Consider the following 23,335-nt stretch of genomic DNA (forward strand, 5'->3'; position numbering starts at 1 on the left):
GGGGAAAAGGAGGAGTTTTGGGACGCTGGGGGGTGGAATCGGAGTCAGTCCCTGCCTGGCTGGAGGCATCCAAGGCACGGTAAATCCTCAATCCCCGCTGCTGGCCCGGGTAATCCCGGCTCTCCGGGGGAGAAAGGGCACTTTCCCCGCCGGGGGGGGCGAGCGGAGCGCGGCCCGGGCGAGCCCCGCCCTGCCCGGAGCGCGGCTCGGGACCGGATCCATCCCTTCTTTCGGGAGCAGCGACGCCTCCAGCCCCCGTTCTCGGCGATCTGGGGCCCGGCTCGGGGATTTAGCCCCACCTTTCCCTACCGGGGTGGGGGCAGAAAGCCTCCAATTAGCCGGGGGCTAATTAAAGCTCCGGCGGGGGGGATGAGCCGGGGTCCCGGGGCCGTCCCCGCATCCCGGGGATGTTAAAGCCGCTTCACCCCTCGGCAACCCCGGCTCGCTCCACCCTGGAGCTTTTCCTGCCGGAGCGAGCTCCGGGCGCTAAGGAGCTTAAGGACGGCGGGGTTTAAGGCCCGGGCCCTGCGGGGAGCTCGGTGCCCGCCGGAGAGCGGCTCCAGCCCGGCCAGAACTTCCCCTCCCACCGCAGCGCCGGGGGCCGGCGCTCGTTCCTGTTTTCCTTCCCCTTCCTCGCTCTCCCGCCGCCGGGAGCCGCGGGTGGGTCCGCCGGGGGCTCGGGGGGAGGACGGGACCTCCAGGAAGAGGAGGGTCCCCGCTCCCGCCCCCGCGGGGGAGGGGACGCGGATTTCGGGCTGATCCCGACCCCGCATCCGCTTCCCGCGGGCGGCCCCGATCCCGGGAAAACGGGACTGGGAAGCAGAGGCCGCGGACAGGGGGTGCCCGGGGATCGGGGGATGCTGAGGTGGGGTCACCGCGTCACCCCCCGGCCGGGGGAGTCGGGATGGGACCGGGAATGGGGTCGGGACCGGGAATGGGATCGGGACCGGGAATGGGATCGGGAATGGGGTCGGGACCGGGATCGGGACCGGGAATGGGACCGGGAATGGGGTCGGGACCGGGAATGGGAATGGGATCGGGGTCGGGATCGGGGTCGGGATCGGGATCGGGATCGGGATCGGGGTCGGGATCGGGATCGGGATCGGGATCGGGATCGGCACTTGAGCAGCGGGTTTGGGAGGGCAAAGGGGGTTTGTGATGGAAAAAGCGCGGATCGCGGCGGCTCCGTGATCCCAGCGGAGAATCGGGGGCGGGTCTGAGGCTGCGAATGGAAAAGCGCGGCGGTTTGGGATCTAAAATGTGAATTTACAGCGGTTTGGGATCTTAAATGTGAATTTACGGCGGGTTTGGGGTCTCAAATGTGAATTTGCAGCAGTTTGGGGATCACAAATAGGAATTCACAGCAGTTCTGGGATCTCAAATTCAACTTTGTGCCAGTTTTATAATTGCCGCTATAAATCTGCAGTGGTTTTGGGATCACGAATATGAATTTGCAGAGGTTTTGGCACTAGAAATGCAAATTTTGTGTCAGTTTTGTTACAAATTACAAGTTACAAATCTGCAGCATTTTTTGTGATTGTAACTGGAAATCCACAGAAGTTCTGGAACCAAACGTGAATTTACAGCGGTTCTGGGGTCACAAACGTGAATTTGTGGCAGTTTCATGACTGTGGCTGTAAATCATCTGCTGCACCCGGGGAGGGCTCAGCAGAGCAGCTCGGGGTGCAGAGGATGCCCTGGCTGGGTCCTGGATCCCAGATCCCAGATCCTGGATCTCGATCCCAGATCCCAGATCCCAGATACCGGATCCCAGATTCCAGATCTCAGATCCTGGATCCCAGATCCCAGATTCCAGATCCCAGATCCTGGATCCAGATCCCAGAACCCAGATCCAGATCCTGGATCCCAGACCCCAGATCCTGGATCCCATCCCAGATCCCAGACTCCAGATCTCAGATCCTGGATCCCAGATCCCAGAACCCAGAACCCAGAACCCAGAACCCAGATCCTGGATATCGATCCCAGATCCCAGATCCCAGATCTCAGATCTCAGATCCTGGATCCCAGATCCCAGAACCCAGATCCAGATCCTGGATCCCATCCCAGATCCCAGACTCCAGATCGTGGATCCCAGATCCAGATCCCAGATCCCAGATCCCAGACACCAGATTCCAGATCCTGGATCTTGATCCCAGATCCCAGATCCCAGATCCCAGATCCCAGATCCCAGACTCCAGATCGTGGATCCCAGTTCCCGGATTTTGTATCCCATCCCAGATCCCAGATCCCAGATCCCAGATCCTGGATCTCAATCCCGGATTCCGGATCCCGGATCCCGGATCCCGGATCCCGGATCCCGTCCCAGATCCCGGATCCCGATCCCATCCCTCCTCTCTGCATCCCACCCCGCAGGGGCCATGGCCTCGCTGCTGTCGGTGCAGGAGGAGAACCGGATCCTGCAGCAGGAGCTGTCGCGGGTGGAGGATCTGCTGGCGCAGAGCCGGGCGGAGCGCGATGAGCTGGCCATCAAATACAACGCGCTCAGCGAGCGGGTGCGCCTCCCGAATCTGCATGTACAGCCCCAAAATCTGCCTTTGCAGCCCCAAAATCTGCGTTTGCTTCCCCAAATCTGCCTTTGGAGCCCCAAAATCTGCCTTTGCAGCCCCAAATCTGCCTTTTGAGCCCCAAAATCTGCGTTTGCATCCCCAAATCTGCCTTTGCAGCCCCAAATCTGCCTTTGCATCCCCAAATCTGCCTTTGCATCTCCAAATCTGCCTTTGCATCCCCAAATCTGCCTTTGCATCTCCAAATCTGTCTTTACAGCCTCAAAATCTGCCTTTTCAGCCCCCTATTCTGCCTTTTCACCCCCAAATTTGCCTTCCCAGCCCCCAGTCCAGGCGCTCCCGGTGTGGGGTGGGAGAGCTGCACTGTCCCAGTGCTGGGATTTGGCCAGACCGGTCCTGGCTTGCCGGGGCTTGTCCATCCCTGCTTTGTTTGTCCCGCTGTTTTTTTGGGAAGGACCCCCCTGTGGGAATCCTTCCCTTTTCCAGCACTTTTCCCTGGCAACCGGGAATTCCGAAGGGAACCGGTGCTCCCGGTGTGGCTCCAAACTGGTGGGGTTCTGGAGGAATGGAGCCCCATTATTTAATGGAGCTTAATTAATTCTGGAGGAGTTGGTGCCTCATTATTTAAACAACAACAACAAAAAAATCAAATATCAGGAAAATATCCCCAGGCAAGTTCCCACTCCTGTCCCAAGGAACTTTTATCCATCATCTCCACCCAAACCGGGAATGGGCTTCACCAGAGGTTGGGTTATCCTTGAGAGCACCCCTGAAATTCACCCCCTCCCTGAGCAATGAGGGAATGTGGGAGCTGGGGGGATGCTCGGGGGGGGTCCAGCCTGGATCCCCCCGATTCCAGCTGGAGCAGAGCCTGCAGCCGGAGCCGGGGGAAGCAGCCGAGAGCCGGAGCCTGGCCCAGCACAACATCGAGCTCCGGAGGCTGCTGGAGGAGGAGCAGGCTGCCTACAAGAGGAAGCTCCAGGCCTACCAGGAGGGCCAGCAGCGCCAGGCCCAGCTGGTGCAGAAGCTCCAAGCCAAGGTAAATCCTTCCCGGGGGGGCGCTGGGATGATTTGGGGTCACCCCCCGTGGGTGTCACCCCCCCCCGGGCCTCCCCAGGTGCTGCAGTACAAGAAGAAATGCGGGGAGGTGGAGCAGCAGCTGCTGGAGAAGGCGACGGAGCTGGAGCAGGAGAGGCTGACGGTGAGGGGGAATTCGGGGCCCCCCAAATCCCCAGGTGGGGGTGATGGCCAGCGGGGGGATATTCCCACAGATCCAGCTGGATGCCAGCGGCTCCCAGCCCGAGGAGGAGAGCAGCAACGAGCTGGAGAATGCCCTGATCCGGCTGGAGGAGGAGCAGCAGAGGTGGGTGGGAGTGGGAGGATTTCGGGGATCCCAGGAGCTGCAGAGGTGGGTGGGAGTGGGAGGATTTTGGGGACCCCAGGAGCAGCAGAGGTGGGTGGGAGTGGGAGGATTTCAGGGACCCCAGGGGAATGTGAGGATTTCGGGGATGCTGAGCTCGGTGATCCCCCGGGATCCCAGGAGCAGCAGAGGTGGGTGGGATCCCAGGGGAATGGGAGGATTTCGGGGACCCCAGGAGCAGCAGAGGTGGGTGGGAGTGGGAGGATTTTGGGGACCCCAGGAGCAGCAGAGGTGGGTGGGATCCCAGGGGAATGGGAGGATTTTGGGGACCCCAGGAGCAGCAGAGGTGGGTGGGATCCCAGGGGAATGGGAGGATTTTGGGGACCCCAGGAGCTGCAGAGGTGGGTGGGAGTGGGAGGATTTTGGGGACCCCAGGAGCAGCAGAGGTGGGTGGGAGTGGGAGGATTCCCGGGATCCCGGGGGAATGTGAGGATTTCGGGGATGCTGAGCTCGCTGATCCCCCGGGCCCCAGGAGCAGCAGCCTGGTGCAGGTGAACTCGATGCTGCGGGAGCAGCTGGAACAGGCCAACGTGGCCAACGCGGCGCTGAGCGAGGACATTCGGAAGCTCACGGCCGACTGGGCACGGGCCCGGGACGAGCTGGAGCAGCGGGAGGCAGAGTGGAGACGCGAGGAGGAGGTGGGGGGACACCCCGGGACACCCCGGGACATCCCAGGGCACCCCAGGACACACCAGGGACATCCCAGGACATCCCAGGGCACCCCAGGACACACCAGGGACATCCCAGGACATCCCAGGACACCCCAGGGACACCCCAGGACACACCAGGACACCCCAGGGACACCCCAGGACACACCAGGACACCCCAGGACACCCCAGGACACCCCAGGGACACCCCAGGGACACCCCAGGACACACCAGGGACACCCCAGGACATCCCAGGACACCCCAGGGATCCACCGGGAGCAGCAGCGGGGACAGGGGTGTGGAGCAGAGGGATGTGGGGTCAGCGAGGAGGGATGCGGGGCCGGGGGATGTTCCCTGGGGGAGGATTTGGGGGTTTGATGGGAAGTGAGGCAGGGACGTGTCGCCCCCCACCCCTCTCCATGCCCACGAGAACCGGGGTGGGGCTGAGCAGAACCGTGGGGGTGACGGGTGTGGCCAGGACGGATATTTGGGAATCTGGGGACAGCGGTAGATCCCTGACCCGGCTCCATCGCACCCCAGTCCTTCAACACCTACTTCAGCAACGAGCACAGCCGGCTGCTCAGCCTCTGGCGGCAGCTGGTGGCCTTCAGGCGCCACTTCGGGGACATGAAAGCCGCCACCGAGAGGTCAGCGGGGCCCGGGCGGGGGGAGCTCTCCCTCTGGGGGTCCCTGCGGGTCCCACCCTGCCCCTCCCGCCCCGCAGGGACCTGGCGGAGCTCGGCCACGAGGTGACCCGGAGCGGGCGGGCCGCCCACGCCGCCTGCCTGCACCTGGCGGCCAACCTGAGGCTGGCCGAGAGCCAGGCGGGAGCGGCCCGGGAGCGGCAGGAGCTGCGCCTGGAGCAGCTGCAGGAACAGCTGGAGGCGCGGGCGAGGGACGCGGAGCTGGAGAAAGCTGCCCTGGCAGCCAGGTACGGGGGGCTGGGGGTGGCACAGGATGGGGAGGAAATGAGTGGGAGGGGAGGGATGCGGGGATCCAGGAGGGATGCGGGGATCCAGGAGGGATGCGGGGATCCAGGAGGGATGCGGGGATCCAGGAGGGGATGCAGGGATCCAGGAGGGGATGCGGGGATCCAGGAGGGGATGCAGGGATCCAGGAGGGGATGCAGGGATCCAGGAGGGGATGCAGGGATCCAGGAGGGATGCGGGGATCCAGGAGGGGATGCAGGGATCCAGGAGGGGATGCAGGGATCCAGGAGGGATGCGGGGATCCAGGAGGGATGCGGGGATCCAGGAGGGATTCAGGGATCCAGGAGGGATGCAGGGATCCAGAGGGATGCAGGGATCAAGAGGGGATGCAGGGATCCAGGAGGGATTCAGGGATCCAGAAGGGATGCAGGAGCACCAGGAGGGATGCTGGGATCCAGGAGGTGATTGAGGAGCACCCGGGGGATGTTCCCCAGGAAAGATTTTGGGGATTCAGGAGCAGCGGGGGGATTCAGGAGCACCAGGAGGGATGCTGGGATCCAGGAGGTGATTCAGGAGCACCGGGGGGATTCAGGAGCACCCGGGGGATGCAGGAGCACCGGGGGATGTTCCCCAGGGAAGGTTTTGGGGATGCAGGAGCACCCGGGGGATTCAGGAGCACCGGGGGATGTTCCCCAGGGAAGGTTTTGGGGATTCAGGAGCAGCGGGGGGATGGGCCCATGGGGGATGTTGCACAGGGAAGGTTCTGGGGCTGTGGCACGGATGGGAAGGGGCGCAGGGCAGGGCTGGACGTGGCTGGACGCTGCCGGTGTCCCGGGCAGGGCGGAGGAGCTGACGGCGGCGCTGGAGCAGCGGCGGAGCGAGGACGAGGAGCGGGAGCGGGCGGTGGAAGCGCTGAACCTGCGGCTGCGGGAGCTGGTGGGCGCAGGGGGTGGGGGGTGTCGGGGGGGGCGCCCCCGGCATTCCCGACCCCACCGTGTGCCGGGGCCCGCAGGAGGCCGCTCGTGCCCGGGAGCTGGAGCAGGCGCGGGCTCTGCGCTCCGAGCTGCAGCTGCTGCGCCGGACGCTGCACGAGGTCACCCAGGTGCTGCGACACCCTGGGGCCACTCACAGCCAGGAGGGGCCTCTCCCTGCCTCAGTGTCCCCTCTGTGCCTCAGTGTCCCCTCCGTGCCTCAGTGTCCCCTCCCTGCCTCAGTGTCCATTCCCTGCCTCAGTGTCCCCTCCCTGCCTCAGTGTCCCCTCTGTGCCTCAGTGTCCCCTCCCTGCCTCAGTGTCCCCTGCCTGCCTCAGTTTCCCCTTCCCTGATTAATTTTTGCATTTCCTGATCCAGTTTCCCCCTCCCTGCCTCAGTTTCCCTTTTCCCTTACCCACTTTCCCCCTTATTTAACCTGATTTTCCCGCCTCAGTTTCCCCTTCCCTTAACTCCCCTTCCCCTTTCTCACCTCGGCTCCTGCCCTCACTGCCTGAATTCCCTTCCCTGCCTCACTTTCCCTCGGGATTTCCTCACTTTCCCTCGGGATTTCCCGGAAACAGGCGGTGCTGGCGGATGACCCCGAGCCTGCCGTGCTCTCCGTGTCCCCCGGGTGTCCCGGGGTGTCCCCCGCGTGTCCCGGGGTGTCCCCTCTCCGCAGCCTCTCCGCCAGCGCCGCCGCCGCCGCCGTTCAGGCGGCGCTGAGCCGGCGGCAGCTGCAGCTGCAGGTGAGGCCGGGATGGGATGGGAATGGGGAGGATGAGGATGAGGATGATGGGGACGCGGATCTGATGAAGGCTCACCCCCAGGAGGCCCGGAGCCAGGTGGAGGCGGCCGGGAGGCTGCGGCGGGAGCTGGCAGTGCTGGAGCAGCGGCTGCAGCAGCTGGGAGCCGAGGCCGGGAGCTGCCGGCGGGCGCAGGAGGAGGCGCAGCGGGAGGAGCTGCGGCTGCGGGCCCAGGCCGAGGGGCTGCGGAGGTACCGCCCGTCCGTCCGTCTGTCCGTCCGTCTGTCCGTCCGTCCGTCCACACATCTGTCCGTCTGCCCTCACCCCGCGCCTGCAGCCTTCCGTGTCCGCCTGTCCGTTCCTCCCAGCTGTGTCCGTCTGTCCGTCCAGCCACCCACCCGTGTCCGTGTGTTGGTGCCCTCAGGCCGTGGTGTCCGTCTGTCCCCGTGTCCCCATGTCCCCGTGTCCGTGTCCCTATGTCCATGTGACCATGTGTCCCCGTGTCCCCGTGTCCGTGTGTCCGTGTCCCCGTGTCCCCTGTCCGTGTGTCCATGTCCCCTGTCCGTGTGTCCGTGTCCCCATGTCCCCGTGTCCCCGTGTCCGTGTGTCCGTGTCCATGTCTGTGTGTCCATGTCCCTATGTCCATGTGACCATGTGTCCCCGTGTCCCCGTCCCCATGTCCCCGTGTCCCCTGTCCGTGTGTCCGTGTCCCCGTCCGTGTCCCCGTGTCCCCGTCCCCATGTCCCCGTGTCCCGTGTCCGTGTGTCCGTCAGGGAGCTGGGCCGTGCGGAGGCGGCGCTGGCGGAGGAGCAGCAGCGGGCCGGGGCTCTGCAGCAGGAGCGGGAGCAGCTCCAGCGCCAGAGCCAGGAACTGCGGGACTCCCGGGAAGAGGCGGCTCGGGATGCCCAGAGCGCCCGGGAGCAGCTGGAGAGCAGGTGGGGACACGGGGGACACGGGGGACACGGGGGGGGACACGGGGGACACGGGGGGGACACAGGTGCGAGTGCCGGGGGGTACAGGAGGTTTCGGGTGGGTTCAGGTGTGCACAGGTGGGCACGGGTGGGTGCCGGGGGTCACAGGTGGGTGCCGGGGGGGTCACAGGTGGGTGCCGGGGGGGTCACAGGTGGGTGCTGGGGGTCACAGGTGGGTGCCGGGGGGTCACTGGGGGGTCACAGGTGGGTGCCGGGGGTCACAGGTGGGTGCTGGGGGTCACAGGTGGGTGCCGGGGGGGGTCACAGGTGGGTGCCGGGGGGTCACTGGGGGGTCACAGGTGGGTGCCGGGGGGTCACAGGTGGGTGCCGGGGGGTCACAGGTGGGTGCCGGGGGTGACAGGTGGGTGCCGGGGGTCACAGGTGCGCACACCTGCGCTGTCCCCGCACAGCCGGCAGCAGCTGCAGGAGCTGGAGCTGCAGCGGGCGCGGGCTCAGCGGGAGCTGCTGGAGGCTCGGGAGGCGCTGAGCCGGGCGCTGCTGGACGCGGAGCTGGCCCGGGGCGAGCAGGAGGCGCTGGCCGAGGCTCTGGGCAAGGTGGGAGTCCGGAGCCGCCCCAGAGCGGGGCCGGGCGCGGCTCCAGGCGCATCCCCAAGGACACAGGCACAGCCCCAGGAGTGCCAGCCCTGCCGTGGGGACAGCCCCGTGCCCCAGCTGTCCCCCTGTCCCGGTTCCACGGGTGCCCCCACTTACCCCGGGTGTTCCCAAGTTCCCCCGGTGCCCCCCGTTCCCCCGGTACCCCCCAGCCCCCGGTACCCCCCAGCCCCCGGTACCCCCGTTCCCCCGGTGCCCCCCAGCCCCCGGTACCCCCGTTCCCCCGGTACCCCAGCCCCCCGGTACCCCCGTTCCCCCGGTGCCCCCCGGTCCCCGCTCCGGTTCCAGCCGCTGTCCGGCCGCAGGCTCAGGGCAGCTGCGGGGAGCTGGCGGGGGCGCGGCGGGCGGCGGAGGCGGAGGAGTCGCGGCTGCGGGACGCGCTCGCCAGGACCAGCGAGCTGGCGGCCGGGCTGGCCCGGGACAAGGCGGAGCTGAGCCGGCGGCTGGAGCGGCTGGAGCAGGAGCGGGAGCGGGGCCGGCTGCGCACCCGGGAGCTGTGCCGGGAGCTGGCGCTGCTGCGGGCGCGGCTGGAGCGCGGCCCCCGGCCCGGCCCGGAGCGGGCACGGGGAGAGCCCCGGGACGACGGGCGGGGGCTGCGGGAGGAGCTGCGGGAGCTGCGGGGGCTCCACGAGCGGCTGCGCCACAGCCTCGGCCAGGTGAGCACCGCGGGGGCCACTGGAAGGGCGCTGGGGCGACTGGGAGAGAGGGGGAAGGTGACGGGGTAACTGGGAGGGCATCGGGGGCAACTGGGAGCGGTGGGGAGAGTGTCTGGAGAAACGAGAGGGGTGCGGGGGGTAACTGGTGGTCCCGGAGCTGTCAGCGGTGGACTCTGAGCTGTCCCGGGGCTGTCCCTGGGCTGTCCCTGGGCTGTCCCTGGTGTCCCCGGGCTGTCCCTGGTGTCCCTGGGCTGTCCCTGGTGTCCCCGGGCTGTCCCGGGGCTGTCCCTGGTGTCCCTGGGCTGTCCCTGGGCTGTCCCTGGTGTCCCGGGGCTGTCCCGGGGCTGTCCCGGGGCTGTCCCTGGGCTGTCCCCGGGCTGTCCCTGGTGTCCCCGGGCTGTCCCCGCAGGCGGTGCAGGAGCAGAGCGCGGCGGGCGAGGCTCTGGCGCGGGCACGGGCGGAGCAGGAGCGGCTCCGGGCGGAGCAGGAGCGGCTGGGCCGGACACAGGCGGCGCTGGCCCAGGACGGGGCCGGACTGGCCGTGCAGCTCGAGGCTGCCCAGCGCCGGGACCGGCAGCGGAACCGAGAGGCGGCCGGGCTCAGGTGGGTACCAGGCTGGGCCGGGGTTAGCGGGCTGGGGGTACCGAGATGGGTCCAGCCCCATGCCCAGCCCCGTGCCCCACGTTGCACAGGTCGGAGAAGGAGGGGCTGGAGAGCAGCGTGTTCCAGCTGCAGCAGGAGCTGGCCCAGCTCCAGGCCCACAATCAGCAGCTGGAAGCCCAAGGCCGGACACTGACCCAAGCCAAGGAGGCGCTGGAAGGTGAGGGGTCCTGGTCACTCATGTGCCACATCAGCCTGGCCGTGCCCAGCTCCAACCCTCCTCATCCTCATCCTCATCCTCATCCTCATCCTCATCCCCATCCTCATCCCCATCTTCATCCCCATCTTCATCCCCATCTTCATCCCCATCCCTGTCTTCAGTGTCCATCTCCAGCCATCACTTCCATCCCCATCCTTCTCCATTCATCCCCACCTTCATCCCTGTCCGTCCCCATCCTCATCCTCAGCTCCATCCATATTTCCACATTGACTGGGGGTGTCCCATGACCGGGGTGTCCCACGGTGATGTCCCATGGTGATGTCCCATGGTGATGTCCCATGGATGATGTCCCATGGATGATGTCCCATGGTGATGTCCCACGGTGATGTCGGTGATGTCCCATGGTGATGTCGGTGATGTCGGTGATGTCCCATGGTTGATGCCCCACGGTGATGTCCCATGGGTTGATGTCCCATGGATGATGTCCCATGGTGATGTCCCACGGTGATGTCGGTGATGTCCCATGGTGATGTCGGTGATGTCGGTGATGTCCCATGGTTGATGTCCCATGGATGATGTCCCATGGTGATGTCCCATGGTGATGTCCCATGGTGATGTCCCACGGTGATGTCCCATGGTTGATGTCCCATGGTGATGTCCCATGGTGATGTCCCATGGTGATGTCGGTGATGTCCCATGGTTGATGTCCCATGATGATGTCCCATGGTTGATGTCCCATGGTGATGTCCCATGGTGATGTCCCATGGTGATGTCGGTGATGTCCCATGGTTGATGTCCCATGGTGATGTCCCATGGTGATGTCGGTGATGTCCCATGGTTGATGTCCCATGGATTGATGTCCCATGGTGATGTCGGTGATGTCCCATGGTGATGTCGGTGATGTCCCATGGTTGATGTCCCATGATGATGTCCCATGGTGATGTCCCATGGTGATGTCCCATGGTGATGTCCCATGGTGATGTTGGTGATGTCCCATGGTTGATGTCCCATGGTGATGTCCCATGGTGATGTCGGTGATGTCCCATGGGTTGATGTCCCATGGGTTGATGTCCCATGGGTTGATGTCCCATGGTTGATGTCCCATGGTGATGTCCCATAACCGGGGTCCCTCAGCGGAGCTGGCCGTGGCGCGGCGCGAGCGGGCGCAGGAGCTGCGGGAGCGGCGCCAGGCGGTGGCGGTGGCCGAGGCGGCCGCGGTGACGGTGGCCCTGCAGAGCGCCCGCGACGCCCACCGGGACCAGCTGGAGCAGCTCCAGCACGAGAAGGTGCCTTGGTGGGGGGGCGCAAGGATCTGGGGCTGTGGGAGTGATTTTGGGGGGATTTTGGGGTGCTGTGGTGGAGTTTTTTAGGGTGTAACAGTGATTGTTTGGGTGTGATGGTGATTTGGGGGGCTTTAAGGATGATTGTTGGGGCACAATCCTGGTTATTGGGGAGCAATATTGATTTCTGGGGTGAAATGATGGGTTTGGGGGCTCAGAGGTGATTTCTGGGGTGAAATGATGGGTTTGGGGGCTCAGAGGTGATTTCTGGGGTGAAATGATGGATTTGGGGGCTCAGAGGTGATTCTTGGGCTGCAACCTCGATTTCTGACATTTCCGATTGCTGGCGGGCGCCGCTCAGGCTGCGGCTCCGCTTGTTCGGGATGATTTTTGGGGCTGGCTGCTGATTTTGGGCTTGGCAGGAGGAGCTGGAGGCCGAGCGGGGCCGGCTGGTGCAGGAGCACGAGGAGCTGGTGGCCGAGCTGGCGGCAGCACGGCAGCAGCGCCACAGCGAGAAGCAGCAGGTGGGTGGCCCGATGTCCCCAGCCCTGTGCCAGTCCCGATGTCCCCATCCCAGTGTCCCCAGCCCTGTGCCACCCCCGATGTCCCCATCCCAGTGTCCCCAGCCCCGTGCCACCCCCGTGTCCCCCCAGGCTCTGGCGCTGCAGGAGGAGGAGCGGGTGGCCCTGGCGGGGACGCTGGCGGGGCTCCAGCAGAGCCTGGACAAGGCCATGGCCGAGCTGGAGCAGCGGCGGCAGGAGGTCACCGGCCACCAGGAGAAGGAGCAGGTGGGGTTTGGGGGGCTCCCGGGACCCACAGAGCCCCACAGAGCCCCACATGGCCCAGGTGTCTCCCCATTGCTAAAGCGTCCCCCTCTACTGCAGCCACCCCAGCCCGGGTGTCCCCTGTGTCACCCCCCAGTTCCTGGGTGTCCCCCACTGCCACCACTCCAGTCTCAATATCCCCCGTGGTCCCCCCATTGCAGCCCCCCATTCCTGGGTACCCCCTCCCTCCTTGAGCCTCACCCCCACCACTGCAAGACCCCCCCAGTGTCCCCTTCTCTCGCAGCCCCCCAACTCCACCCCCCGTGTCCCCCGGCAGTGGGGCTCAGCTGTGGTACCCGAGCGCCCTCATCCCATCCCTGACCCACCCCCGCTGTCCCCCCGGGGTCCCCCGAAGGCCGGGGGGGTCTCAGGGTGGGTGTGGTGTCCCCCCGGTGTCCCCCGCAGGCCGGGGGGTCTCAGGGTGCTGTCCCCCCGGGTCCCCCGCAGGCCAGGGGGGTCTCAGGGTGGGTGTGGTGTCCCCCCGGGTTCCCCGCAGGCCGGGGGGTCTCAGGGTGGTGTCCCCGCGGGTCCCCCGAAGGCCGGGGGGTCTCAGGGTGCTGTCCCCCCCAGGTTTTGGCCGCCGAGCTGCGCTCGCTGCGGGCGCGGGCGGAGGAGGCGGCGCTGAGCCACGAGCGGGAGGCGAGGGCGCTCCGGGAGCGAGCGGCAGCGGCGGCCCAGCAGCGGGACAGCGCCCTGCGGGAGGTGAATCCCGCACAAAAACCCCTTCCCGTGCCCCCCGAAGCCCCGCAATGGCCCGAGGTTGTGCTCCGGGCAGGCGGAGGAGGCGCGGGCGCAGCTGCGGGCGGCGGCGGAGGCGCGGCGGGAGCTGCTGGAGGCGCAGCGAGAGGCTCGGGAGAGCAGCCAGGGCGAGCGGCGGAGGGCGCAGGAGGCTCGGCGGGCCCTGGAGGACGCGGAGCGGGAGAAGGAAGCGCTGCAGAGCTCCAGCGAGGAGCTGCGGGCCGCCCTGCGGCGCTCCGAGGGGGAGCGCATCAGGTCCGGGATGAGGGCAGCGAGAGGGGGCAGCGCCTCGGAGGGGATGGGCGGCGAGAGGGAAAGCCCGAGCTGCAAGGGACAGAAATCGGAGCGTGGGTGAGACCAGGGGCTGCCCGAACTGGGAGGTGCAGGAGCTGGGAGATCTCGGGATGAGGGAAAGCAGGAGCTGAGAGATGTTCAGGATGAGGGAATGCAGGAGCTGGGAGATGTGGAAGTTGGGAGATGCTCGGGATGAGGGAAAACAGGAGTTCAGAGATTCAGGAATTGGGAGATGCAGGAGCTGGGAGATGTTCAGGATGAGGAAAAGAAGGATCTGGGAGATGTGGAAGTTGGGAGATGCTCGGGATGAGTGAAAGCAGGAATTGGGAGATGTTCGGGATAAGGAAAAGCAGGAGCTGGGAATTTCAGGAATTCAGGAGCTGGGAATCCCCATCCATGCTGGAGGATGGACGGATCCAGGAGCACATCCTGCTGTGCTGGGGGTGATGCTGGGACACCCAGGGGCGTTGGGATGGGGCGATGCTCCAGGTCAGGAGGACACTGAGGAGCAGGAGACGGGAATGCGGGGCCGGGATGGGCCCAGCCCCCGCTCCCCGCTGCCGCAGCCTGAAGCGCTCCGGGGAGGACAAGGAGCAGCGGCTGGCGCTGCTGGAGGCGGCGAGGGCGGCGGCGGAGCGGGAGGTGTCGGAGCTGCGGGCGGCGCTGCGGGGGCTGGAGAGCGCCCGCCTGGAGAACCGCAGGGAGCTGCAGGAGCTGCGCCGACAGGTGAGGGACAGCGGGGACAGCGGGGGACAGCGGGGGACAGCGGGGACAGCGGGGACAGCGGGGACAGCGGGGACAGCGGGGGACAGAGAGGGACAGCGGGGGACAGCGGGGACAGCGGGGGGGACACAGAGCCTCCCCGAAGCGCTGGTGCCCCCGCGGGCAGGTGAAGGAGCTGGACAGCGAGAACAGGCGGCGGGGCCGGGAGCTCGGGGAGCTGCAGGCCCGGGTGGCCCTGGAGGAGCAGCGGGAGCAGCGGAGCCGCCGCGAAGCCTCCGGCCTCCGGCAGAAGGTGGCGGAGAGCGAGGCCGGCACCGAGGCTGCCAGGAAGGAGGTGTGGGAGTCCCCAAGCTCCCATTGCGGGCGTCCCACATCCCCAAGTGTCCGCCCCGGAGCTGCTGTCCTGGGGCTGGAGGTGTCCCTGTCCCCTCAGGCCCCGCCTGTTGTCCCCAATCATCGCCATCGCCGTGGTGTCCCTGGGTGTTCCCATTGCTCCATCCCCGCATCCCTGGGGTTCCCTGGGACCCCACTGCTGCATCCCGGGTCCTTACGGGTTCCCCACCCGTTCCCAGTCCCGTTCCCGGTCCCGGTCCCTCACGGGTTCCCGGTCCCGTTCCCGTTCCCGGTCCCATTCCCGGTCCCTCACGGGTTCCCGGTCCCGTTCCCGTTCCCGGTCCCGGTCCCGTTGCCGGTCCCTCACGGGTTCCCGGCCGTTCCCGGTCCCGTTGCCGGTCCCTCACGGGTTCCCGGCCGTTCCCGTTCCCGTTCCCGGTCCCTCACGGGTTCCCGGTCCCGTTCCAGGTCCCTCACGGGTTCCCGGCCGTTCCCGTTCCCGTTCCCGGTTCCCGTCCCGTTCCCGGTCCCTCACGGGTTCCCGGTCCCGTTCCCGGTCCCTCACGGGTTCCCGGCCGTTCCCGGTCCCGTTCCCGGTCCCTCACGGGTTCCCGGTCCCGTTCCCGGTCCCGGTCCCGTTCCCGGTCCCTCACGGGTTCCCGGTCCCGTTCCCGGTCCCGGTTCCGTTCCCGGTCCCGGTCCCGTTCCCGGTCCCTCACGGGTTCCCGGTCCCGGTCCCTCACGGGTTCCCGGTCCCGTTCCCGGTCCCGGTCCCGTTCCCGGTCCCTCACGGGTTCCCGGTCCCGTTCCCGGTCCCGGTCCCGGTCCCTCACGGGTTCCCGGTCCCGTTCCCGTTCCCGGTCCCGTTCCCGGTCCCTCACGGGTTCCCGTTCCCGGTCCCTCACGGGTTCCCGGTCCCGTTCCCGCAGCTGCAGCAGCTGCAGCAGCGGCTGGCGGCGGCGGAGCTGCAGTTCCGGCAGCGGGAGCAGGAGCTGGCCCGCAGCCTGGAGGAGGCTCGGGGCAATGAGAAGAAGCTGCTGGCGGACGCTCGGAACCTGCGGCTCAAGGTGGAGGCGGCGCGGGCCGAGGTGGCGGAGCTGGGGCTGCGGCTGAGCGCGGCCCAGGGCCGGGCGCAGGGGCTGGAGGCGGAGCTGGCCCGGGGCGAGGAGCAGCGCCGGGCCACCGAGTCCCGCCTGGGCGGCCTCGAGGCCACCCTGCGCCGCACCGTGGCCGTGGCCAGGGCCAAGGGTGAGCGGCACCGGGGGCACCGGGGCTCCGCGTGGGGCTGAGGGGAGGGGAGGTGTCACCCCACTGATCCAGCCCTGGGGGTCTCCAGTGCTCTGCTCCCTGCATCCCGGGGGTGTCCCGGACCCCGTTATTCCATCCCCTGCATCCCGGGGGTGTCCCGGACCCCGTTATTCCATCCCCTGCACCCCAGGGGTCCCTTTCACTCCATCCCCTCCATCCCGGGGGTCTCCTAAACTCCGTTATTCCATCCTCTGCATCCCGAGGGTCCCTTTCACTCCATCCTCTGCATCCCGGGGGTGTCCGGACCCCGTTATTCCATCCCCTGCACCCCAGGGATCTCCCGAACCCCGTTATTCCATCCTCTGCATCCCGGGGGTGTCCCGGACCCTGTTATTCCATCCCCTGCATCCCGGGGGTCCCTTTCACTCCATCCCCTGCATCCCGGGGGTTCACTTCACTCCATCCCCTCCATCCCTGGGCCCCCATTTTTCCATCCCCTGCATCCCGGGGCTCTCCCGTTGCTCTGTCCCGGCTGTGTCCCCATGTCCCCCCGCTTGTCCCCCGGCAGGAGGGGTCCCGGAGAGCCCGGCCAGCCCCGCTTCACTCCCGGACGCCCCCGCGGATCCCGAGGCGCTGCGGGCGGCGCTGCGGGAATTCCTGCGGGAGCTGCAGGAGGCGCAGCGGGAGCGGGTGAGTCCCCCCCGTTCCCCCCGAGCCCCCCGAGCCCCCCGAGCCCCCAGCCCCAAAACAATCCCTTCCCAGCGCTGTTCCCGGCAGGAGGAGCTGCGGGAGGAGCTGCACAGCCAGGCCCGGCGGCTGCGGGAGGCCGAGGCCGAGCGGGACAGCGCCCGCGGCCGCGCCCAGCAGCTCCAGAGGCTGCTGGAGGAGAGCGAGCAAGGTGATGCTGCGGGGATTGCGGGAATTGCGGGAATTTCGGGAATTTCGGGAATTTCGGGAATTGCGGCCTTGGAGCCTCTCCGCAGCCGGTGGGAGCACGGAGGGAAGGGGGAGGTGATGGCCAGGCCGGGGGATGCTCCCCAAAATTTCCTCCAAAAAAAAGATTTCCTCCAAAATGCCGGCGGGAGAATTCATAAATAGCAGGAAACTCCAGTAAAGCTTTATTGTTCCTGCTTTAAACCCCAGTGCAAGCGGTAAAAATTTCCATATAGCCTTCTGAACCAAATAAATAATAATAATAACAATAACAATAACAATAACAATAACAATAACAATAATAATAATATAATAATAACAATAATAATAGTACCCCAATAAATTTTATATATATATTTATATATATTTATATTTATATATATTTATATTTATATATATTTATATTTATATATATTTATATATAATAGCATATCCCGTCAATCCCTCTGCAATTCCCATAAATCCCGTTAAGCACCAGGAGCCCCCATCGCATCCCCATAAACCCCACAGAGCCTCCCTTTATCCCCCACACGCCCCGGGATCCCCCCTTGTACCCCAATAAACCCCATAAAACCCATTGCAAACCCCACAGACCCACAGACCCCACAGACCCCACACCCCACAGACCCCACACCCCCCACACACCCCTCACACCCCACACCCCACACACCCCACATACCCCACACACCCCACACCGCCCGTTCCCCGCAGGCCGGCGGGAGCTGAGCGCCGCCCGGGCCTCGCGGCTGCTGCAGGACGAATCCCTGCGCAATTCCCGGCGGGAATGCCGCGAGCTGCGGAACAGCCTGAGCACCGCCGAGAGACAGCGCAGGGCCGCGGAGGTGGGAACCGGGAACGGGGGAATCCGGGGGGGAACGGGGGGGAATGGGGAGAACGGGGGGAATGGGGGATCCAGGTGGGAACGGGGAACGGGGGGAACGGGGGAGAATCCAGCAGGGAATGAGAGAATCCAGGTGGGAATGGTGCGGAGTCCAGCTGGGAACGGAGGGAATCCGGGTGGGAATGCGGGAGAATCCAGGTGGGAATGCAGGAGAATCCAGGTGAGAATTCGGGGATCCAGGCGGGAATTCGGGGATTCGGGGCAGTCCGGGCGGGCACGGCCGCGGTCCCGGCACATCCCGGCTCCATCCCCGCGCCAGGAGAAGCTGGGGGAGCTGGAGGGGGCCCGGCAGAGGCTGGAGCTGTGCGAGAGCCGCAGCTCCCGGCTGGAGGCCGAGCTGGGCCGGGCCCGCCGGGCGCTCGCTGAGAGGGACGCGGAGGCGCGGGAGGCGCGGGAGAGAGCGGAGCAGCTCCAGGAACAGGTACCGGCACCGATCCTGGACAATTCCAGTGCCTCAAGCGCCTTTCCATTGATCCAGTCCCGCAGACCCCCCTGAGCACCGCCCAGCGCCTCCTGAGCCACTCCCGGCCCCACAGGTCCCACCGAACCCACTCCCGGCCCCACAATTCCCACTGATCCCGACCCCACAATTCCCACTGATCCCACTCCCAGCCCCACAATTCCCACTGATCCCACTGATCCCGACCCCACAATTCCCACTGATCCCGACCCCACAATTCCCACTGATCCCACTGATCCCGACCCCACAATTCCCACTGATCCCACTCCCGACCCCACAATCCCCACCGAACCCACTCCCAGCTCCCCCTGAACACCTTCTGCTTTCCACAATCCCTCCCAAACTGCTTCCCAGTTCCCCCTGGATCCCATCCCAGTGTCCCCAGTTGTCCCCAGTGTCCCCAGTGTCCCCAGTTGTCCCCAGTGTCCCCAGTTGTCCCCAGTTGTCCCCAGTGTCGGTTCCCGGGCACAGCTGGCTCGGGCCGGGGCCCGCCCGGTGTCGCTCCCGGTGTCGCTCCCAGTGTCGCTCCCGGTGCCGTTCCCGGTTCCGCCGGGGAGCGGCTCCAAGGGGGAGGCTCCGGCCGGGTCCCCGCTCCACGAGCGGCTCCTGCAGCTCCAGAACGCGCTGGCCGCCGGCGAGATGGACCGGAGGCTGCTCCAGGTGGGATCAGAACCCGCCCCAGTGCCCCCAGTTCCTTCTGAACCCCCTCCCAGTGTCCCCAGTTCCTTCTGAACCCCTCCCAGTGCCCCCAGTTCCTTCTGAACCCCTCCCAGTGTCCCCAGTTCCTTCTGAACCCCTCCCAGTGTCCCCAGTTCCTTCTGAACCCCTCCCAGTGTCCCCAGTTCCTTCTGAACCCCTCCCAGTGTCCCCAGTTCCTTCTGAACCCCCTCCCAGTCCTCCAGGTTCCCCCTCCCACTTCTCCCCGAACCCTTTCCCAGTGTCCCCAGTTCCCTCCCAACCCCTCCCAGTGCCCCCAGTACCCCCAAACCCCTCCCAGCTACCCCTGAACCCACTCCCAGCCCCCCCAGTTCCCCTGAATCCTGTCCCAGTTCTCCCCGGACCCGTTCCCAGTCCCCCTGAGCCCCCTGACAGTCCCGGTGTGTCCCGGGGGTATCCCGGTGTGTCCCGGGGGGGTGTCCCGGTGTGTCCCGGTGTGTCCCGGGGGTGTCCCGGTGTGTCCCGGTATGTCCCGGGGGTATCCCGGTGTGTCCCGGGGTGTCCCGGTGTGTCCCGGGGTGTCCCGGTGTGTCCCGGTGTGTCCCGGGGGTATCCCGGTGTGTCCCGGGGTGTCCCGGGGTGTCCCGGTGTGTCCCGGTGTGTCCCGGGGGGGTGTCCCGGTGTGTCCCGGGGTGTCCCGGGGCTCACGGGGCTGTCCCGCTGTCCCAGGAGGGGCTGGAGGAGGCGCGGCGGGCGCTGGCGGAGGCGCGGCGGGAGAAGGGAATGCTCCGGGAGCAGCTCCGGGAACAGCGGGAGCTGGGAATGCTGCGGGAACCGGGAATGCCGAAGGAACCGGGAATGCCACCGGAACCGGGAATGCTGCGGGAACCGGGAATGCTGAAGGAACCGGGAATGCCACCGGAGCCGGGAATGCCGAAGGAACCGGGAATGCCAAAAGAACCGGGAATGCCGCCGGAACCGGGAATGCCACCGGAACCGGGAATGCCACCGGAGCCCTCCGAGGACCCACAGGACGAGGTGAGGGTCAGGGGGGGAGCCCGCACCCCAAATTCGCTGACCTTTGACCCCAGACAGGACCCTGGGGATCCCCCACAGAGCCCCGCACTGTGGCTTAATGAATTAACTAATTATCATATCTCTATCATCATATCTAATTATCTGTTACTCTGTTAGGCAATGGGTACATTGTCCAATACACACACACACATATATATCTATATATCTATATATCTGTATATCTGTATATCTATATATCTATATATCTATATATCTATATATCTGTATATCTATATATCTATATATCTATATATCTACATATCTACATATCTATATATCTATATCTATATATATATCTATATATCATCTATATATCTATATAGCTATATATCATCTATATATCTATATATCTATATATCTATATATCTATATATCATCTATATATCATCTATATATCATCTATATATCTGTATATCTATATATCTATATATCTATCTATGTATCTATATCTATCTATCTATCTATCTATCTATAGATATATATAAATGGCTCTGTTTTCCCCCCATCCATTGGGGTTTATCCATGGTTTTAGATCTGTATTTAATGTTATTTAACGCAGGTCTGTGTTTAGATCTGTATTTAATTTAAGGCAGGTCTGTGTTTAGATCTGTATTTAATGTTATTTAACGCAGGTCTGTGTTTAGATCTGTATTTAATTTAACGCAGGTCTGTGTTTAGATCTATATTTAATGTTATTTAACACAGGTCTGTGTTTAGATCTGTATTTAATTTAACACAGGTCTGTGTTTAGATCTGTATTTTACATTATTTAACGCAGGTCTGTGTTTAGATCTGTATTTTACATTATTTAACGCAGGTCTGTGTTTAGATCTGTATTTAATTTAACGCAGGTCTGTGTTTAGATCTGTATTTTACATTATTTAACGCAGGTCTGTGTGTCCGGGCAGGAGCGGGAGCCTCCCGGCCGGGCTGGATCCCCGCAAATCCCCGCGGGCTCGGCCGAGCGGGAGCTGGAGGAGGCTCGGAAGCGCATCCAGGTGCTGCGGGTGGGTCCCTGCACGGGCCGGACCCGGTCCAGGGGATGGCAATGGGGCTGATCCCGATCCATGGGCTGATCCCGATCCACGGGGCTGATCCCGATCCATGGGCTGATCCTGATCCCGATCCACGGGGCTGATCCCGATCCACGGGGCTGATCCCGATCCATGGGCTGATCCCGATCCACAGGGCTGATCCCGATCCATGGGCTGATCCTGATCCCGATCCACGGGGCTGATCCCGATCCCGATCCCGATCCCGATCCCGATCCCGATCCCGATCCCGATCCCGATCCACGGGGCTGATCCTGATCCATGGGCTGATCCCGATCCCGATCCCGATCCATGGGCTGATCCCGATCCATGGGCTGATCCCGATCCATGGGCTGATCCCGATCCCGATCCACGGGGCTGATCCTGATCCATGGGCTGATCCCGATCCCGATCCCAATCCATGGGGTTGATCCTGATCCATGGGCTGATCCCGATCCATGGGCTGGGGCTGCTCCTTCGGGAGCTCATCCTGATGGGAAGGATCCCAGTGGGATTCCTGATGGGAACGGTCCCGGTTCCGGTCCCGGTGCCAGTGCCGATCCCGGTGCCGGGTCCATCCCACGGCACGGGCAGTTCCGGGGTGTCCGGAGCAGGCGGTGCCCACTCCCGTCCCCTCCAGGCGCAGCTCTCGGTGCTGGAGCTCCGGGCCCGGCCGCTCCCCGGGGAACCGGCGGAGCTGCGGCGGGAGCTGGAGCGGATCCGGCTCGGCCGGGGGGACCTGGAGGAGCAGGTGAGGGGACACGGCCGGGGGACACGGGGACAGCCTGGGGACACGGGGACAGGGCTGGGGACATGGCCGGGGGGACACGGGGACAGCCTGGAGACACGACCGGGGGGACGCGGGGACAGCCTGGGGACACGGGGACAGGGCTGGGGACACGGGGACACGGCCGGGGGGACACGGGGACACGGCCCGACCCCACAAGGTCCCCTCCCCATGTCCCCACAGATCGCGCTGCTCAAGGAGCAGGAGCTGCAGCGCCATCCCAGCGGGATTTAAGGAATTCTACCCAGCGGGATTTCAGGAATTCCACCCAGCGGGATTTAGGGAATTCTACCCAGCGGGATTTAAGGAATTCCACCCAGCGGGATTTAGGGAATTCCATCCTCTCAGGGCTGAGCCAGCCCCATCCCGGCCCGTTCTGTCTCCTCGTTCCCTTCCCTCCGGGAAAAAGCCGCACTTTTCCCACCAGCCGACAAAATTTGTCTGTTTTTTAAACAATTTTGGACCTCATGGATGGTTCAGCCCATTTTCCTGCTGCGGTTTTAAACGGGAAAAAGAAAAAATAAATGGAAAATATTCCCTTTTTTTAGCCCCAGAAGACCCAACTGATTTATTCCACCCCATCTCAATTCCCCCCCTTTTTCTAACAAAAACCTCCCCGGATTTGTGCTTTTGAAGGATTTTTTTAGGAACCGGTTTTTATATGGGATTTTTGGGGATTTTTACTGGTGCTCCGAGGTTGGGAAAGGCACGGGAAGGGTGGCTCTGATCCCCCTCCGTCCCAGCGGGAATAAACGTGGAAAATCCAAATTGGGAGCTCTGAGGGATCTGTTTTTTGGGGAAGGTGGAATTTTGGGAATGCCAGATTTGGGCTGGGTTGAATTTGGTCCCTAAATAATAATGAATAATAAGAATAATATTAATAATAAACAGAAATCAGCAAAGAACTGCAGGAAATCCCCACGCCCTACAGCCCAACCCATCCCCCTTCTATAGGGGACCCCAAAAACTGCGAGACCCCACCCCAAACCCTTTTTATAGGCTTGGGCAGCACCCCAAACCCACCCCAAAATCCACCCACAAATCCACCCCAAAATCCACCCCAAACCCCCACCAAAATCCACCCCAAACCCCCCCCACCAAATCCACCCCAAACCCACCCCAAAATCCACCCCAAATCCACCCCAAAATCCACCCACAAATCCACCCCAAAATCCACCCCAAACCCACCCCAAAATCCACCCAACCCCCCCCCAAAATCCACCCAAACTCCACCCCAAACCCCCCTAAAATCCACCCCAAAATCCTCCCCAAATCCACCCCAAAATCCACCCCAAACCCACCCAAAATCCACCCCAAACCCCCCTAAAATCCACCCCAAACCCACCCCGGGGGTCTCTTTGTCACCCCAAAATCCCAAATTTTCCCCCAGATCCCCGAATTTCATCTCAAAATCCCAGATTTTCCCCCCAAATCCCCGAATTTCCACCCAAAATCCCCTGGGATTTCACCCCAAAATCCATCCTGAGAGTCCCGAGGTTCTGGAACCAGTCTGGGGGTTCTGGAATATTCTGCTGGACCCCGCCCGGTGCTGAGGTTCCAGATCACCCAGGACAGTCCAAAACCCCGGGAGAACCTCAGCAGCCTTCAGGACCCTCGGGATGGATCCAGAACCTTCTGGAAGCCCCTCAGGACCCTCAGGATGGATCCAGAACCTTCTGGAAGCCCCTCAGGATCCTCAGGGCGATCTAGAACCTCAGCACTGCTCAGGACTAGTCAAGATAGTCTAGAACCCGG

General features: G+C 64.1%; 1 protein-coding gene across 4 annotated transcripts; it reads left to right on the forward strand.

Annotated features, from left to right (window-relative positions):
• The first annotated feature begins 266 nt into the window (after window positions 1-266).
• On the forward strand, window positions 267-22,348 carry CROCC (ciliary rootlet coiled-coil, rootletin). Of its 4 annotated transcripts, XM_086860582.1 has the most exons (34): window positions 267-865; window positions 2,374-2,513; window positions 3,385-3,564; window positions 3,643-3,726; window positions 3,797-3,888; window positions 4,418-4,583; window positions 5,133-5,239; window positions 5,317-5,523; window positions 6,361-6,457; window positions 6,534-6,623; window positions 7,074-7,238; window positions 7,320-7,486; window positions 8,009-8,170; window positions 8,617-8,761; window positions 9,124-9,474; window positions 9,884-10,077; window positions 10,167-10,294; window positions 11,429-11,580; window positions 11,997-12,098; window positions 12,228-12,362; window positions 12,969-13,100; window positions 13,174-13,391; window positions 13,997-14,156; window positions 14,320-14,487; window positions 15,416-15,734; window positions 16,303-16,424; window positions 16,512-16,632; window positions 17,379-17,509; window positions 17,828-17,989; window positions 18,500-18,688; window positions 19,415-19,723; window positions 20,653-20,769; window positions 21,434-21,544; window positions 21,764-22,348. In XM_086860582.1, the coding sequence occupies exons 2-34, from the start codon at window positions 2,379-2,381 to the stop codon at window positions 21,812-21,814; spliced, it is 5,169 nt and encodes a 1,722-aa protein (XP_086716708.1). In that variant the 5' UTR covers window positions 267-865; window positions 2,374-2,378; the 3' UTR covers window positions 21,815-22,348. The 4 variants fall into 4 exon arrangements, with proteins under 4 accessions (XP_086716708.1, XP_086716710.1, XP_086716709.1 ...); XM_086860584.1 differs by lacking the exon at window positions 267-865 and having other exon boundaries at window positions 2,295-2,513; window positions 20,671-20,769; XM_086860583.1 differs by lacking the exon at window positions 267-865 and having other exon boundaries at window positions 2,295-2,513; window positions 3,803-3,888.
• Window positions 22,349-23,335: the final 987 nt, after the last annotated feature.

The sequence above is a fragment of the Cyanistes caeruleus genome, chromosome 22, assembly GCF_971803275.1.
Source record: "Cyanistes caeruleus chromosome 22, bCyaCae1.hap1.1, whole genome shotgun sequence".
Taxonomy (NCBI): domain Eukaryota; kingdom Metazoa; phylum Chordata; class Aves; order Passeriformes; family Paridae; genus Cyanistes; species Cyanistes caeruleus.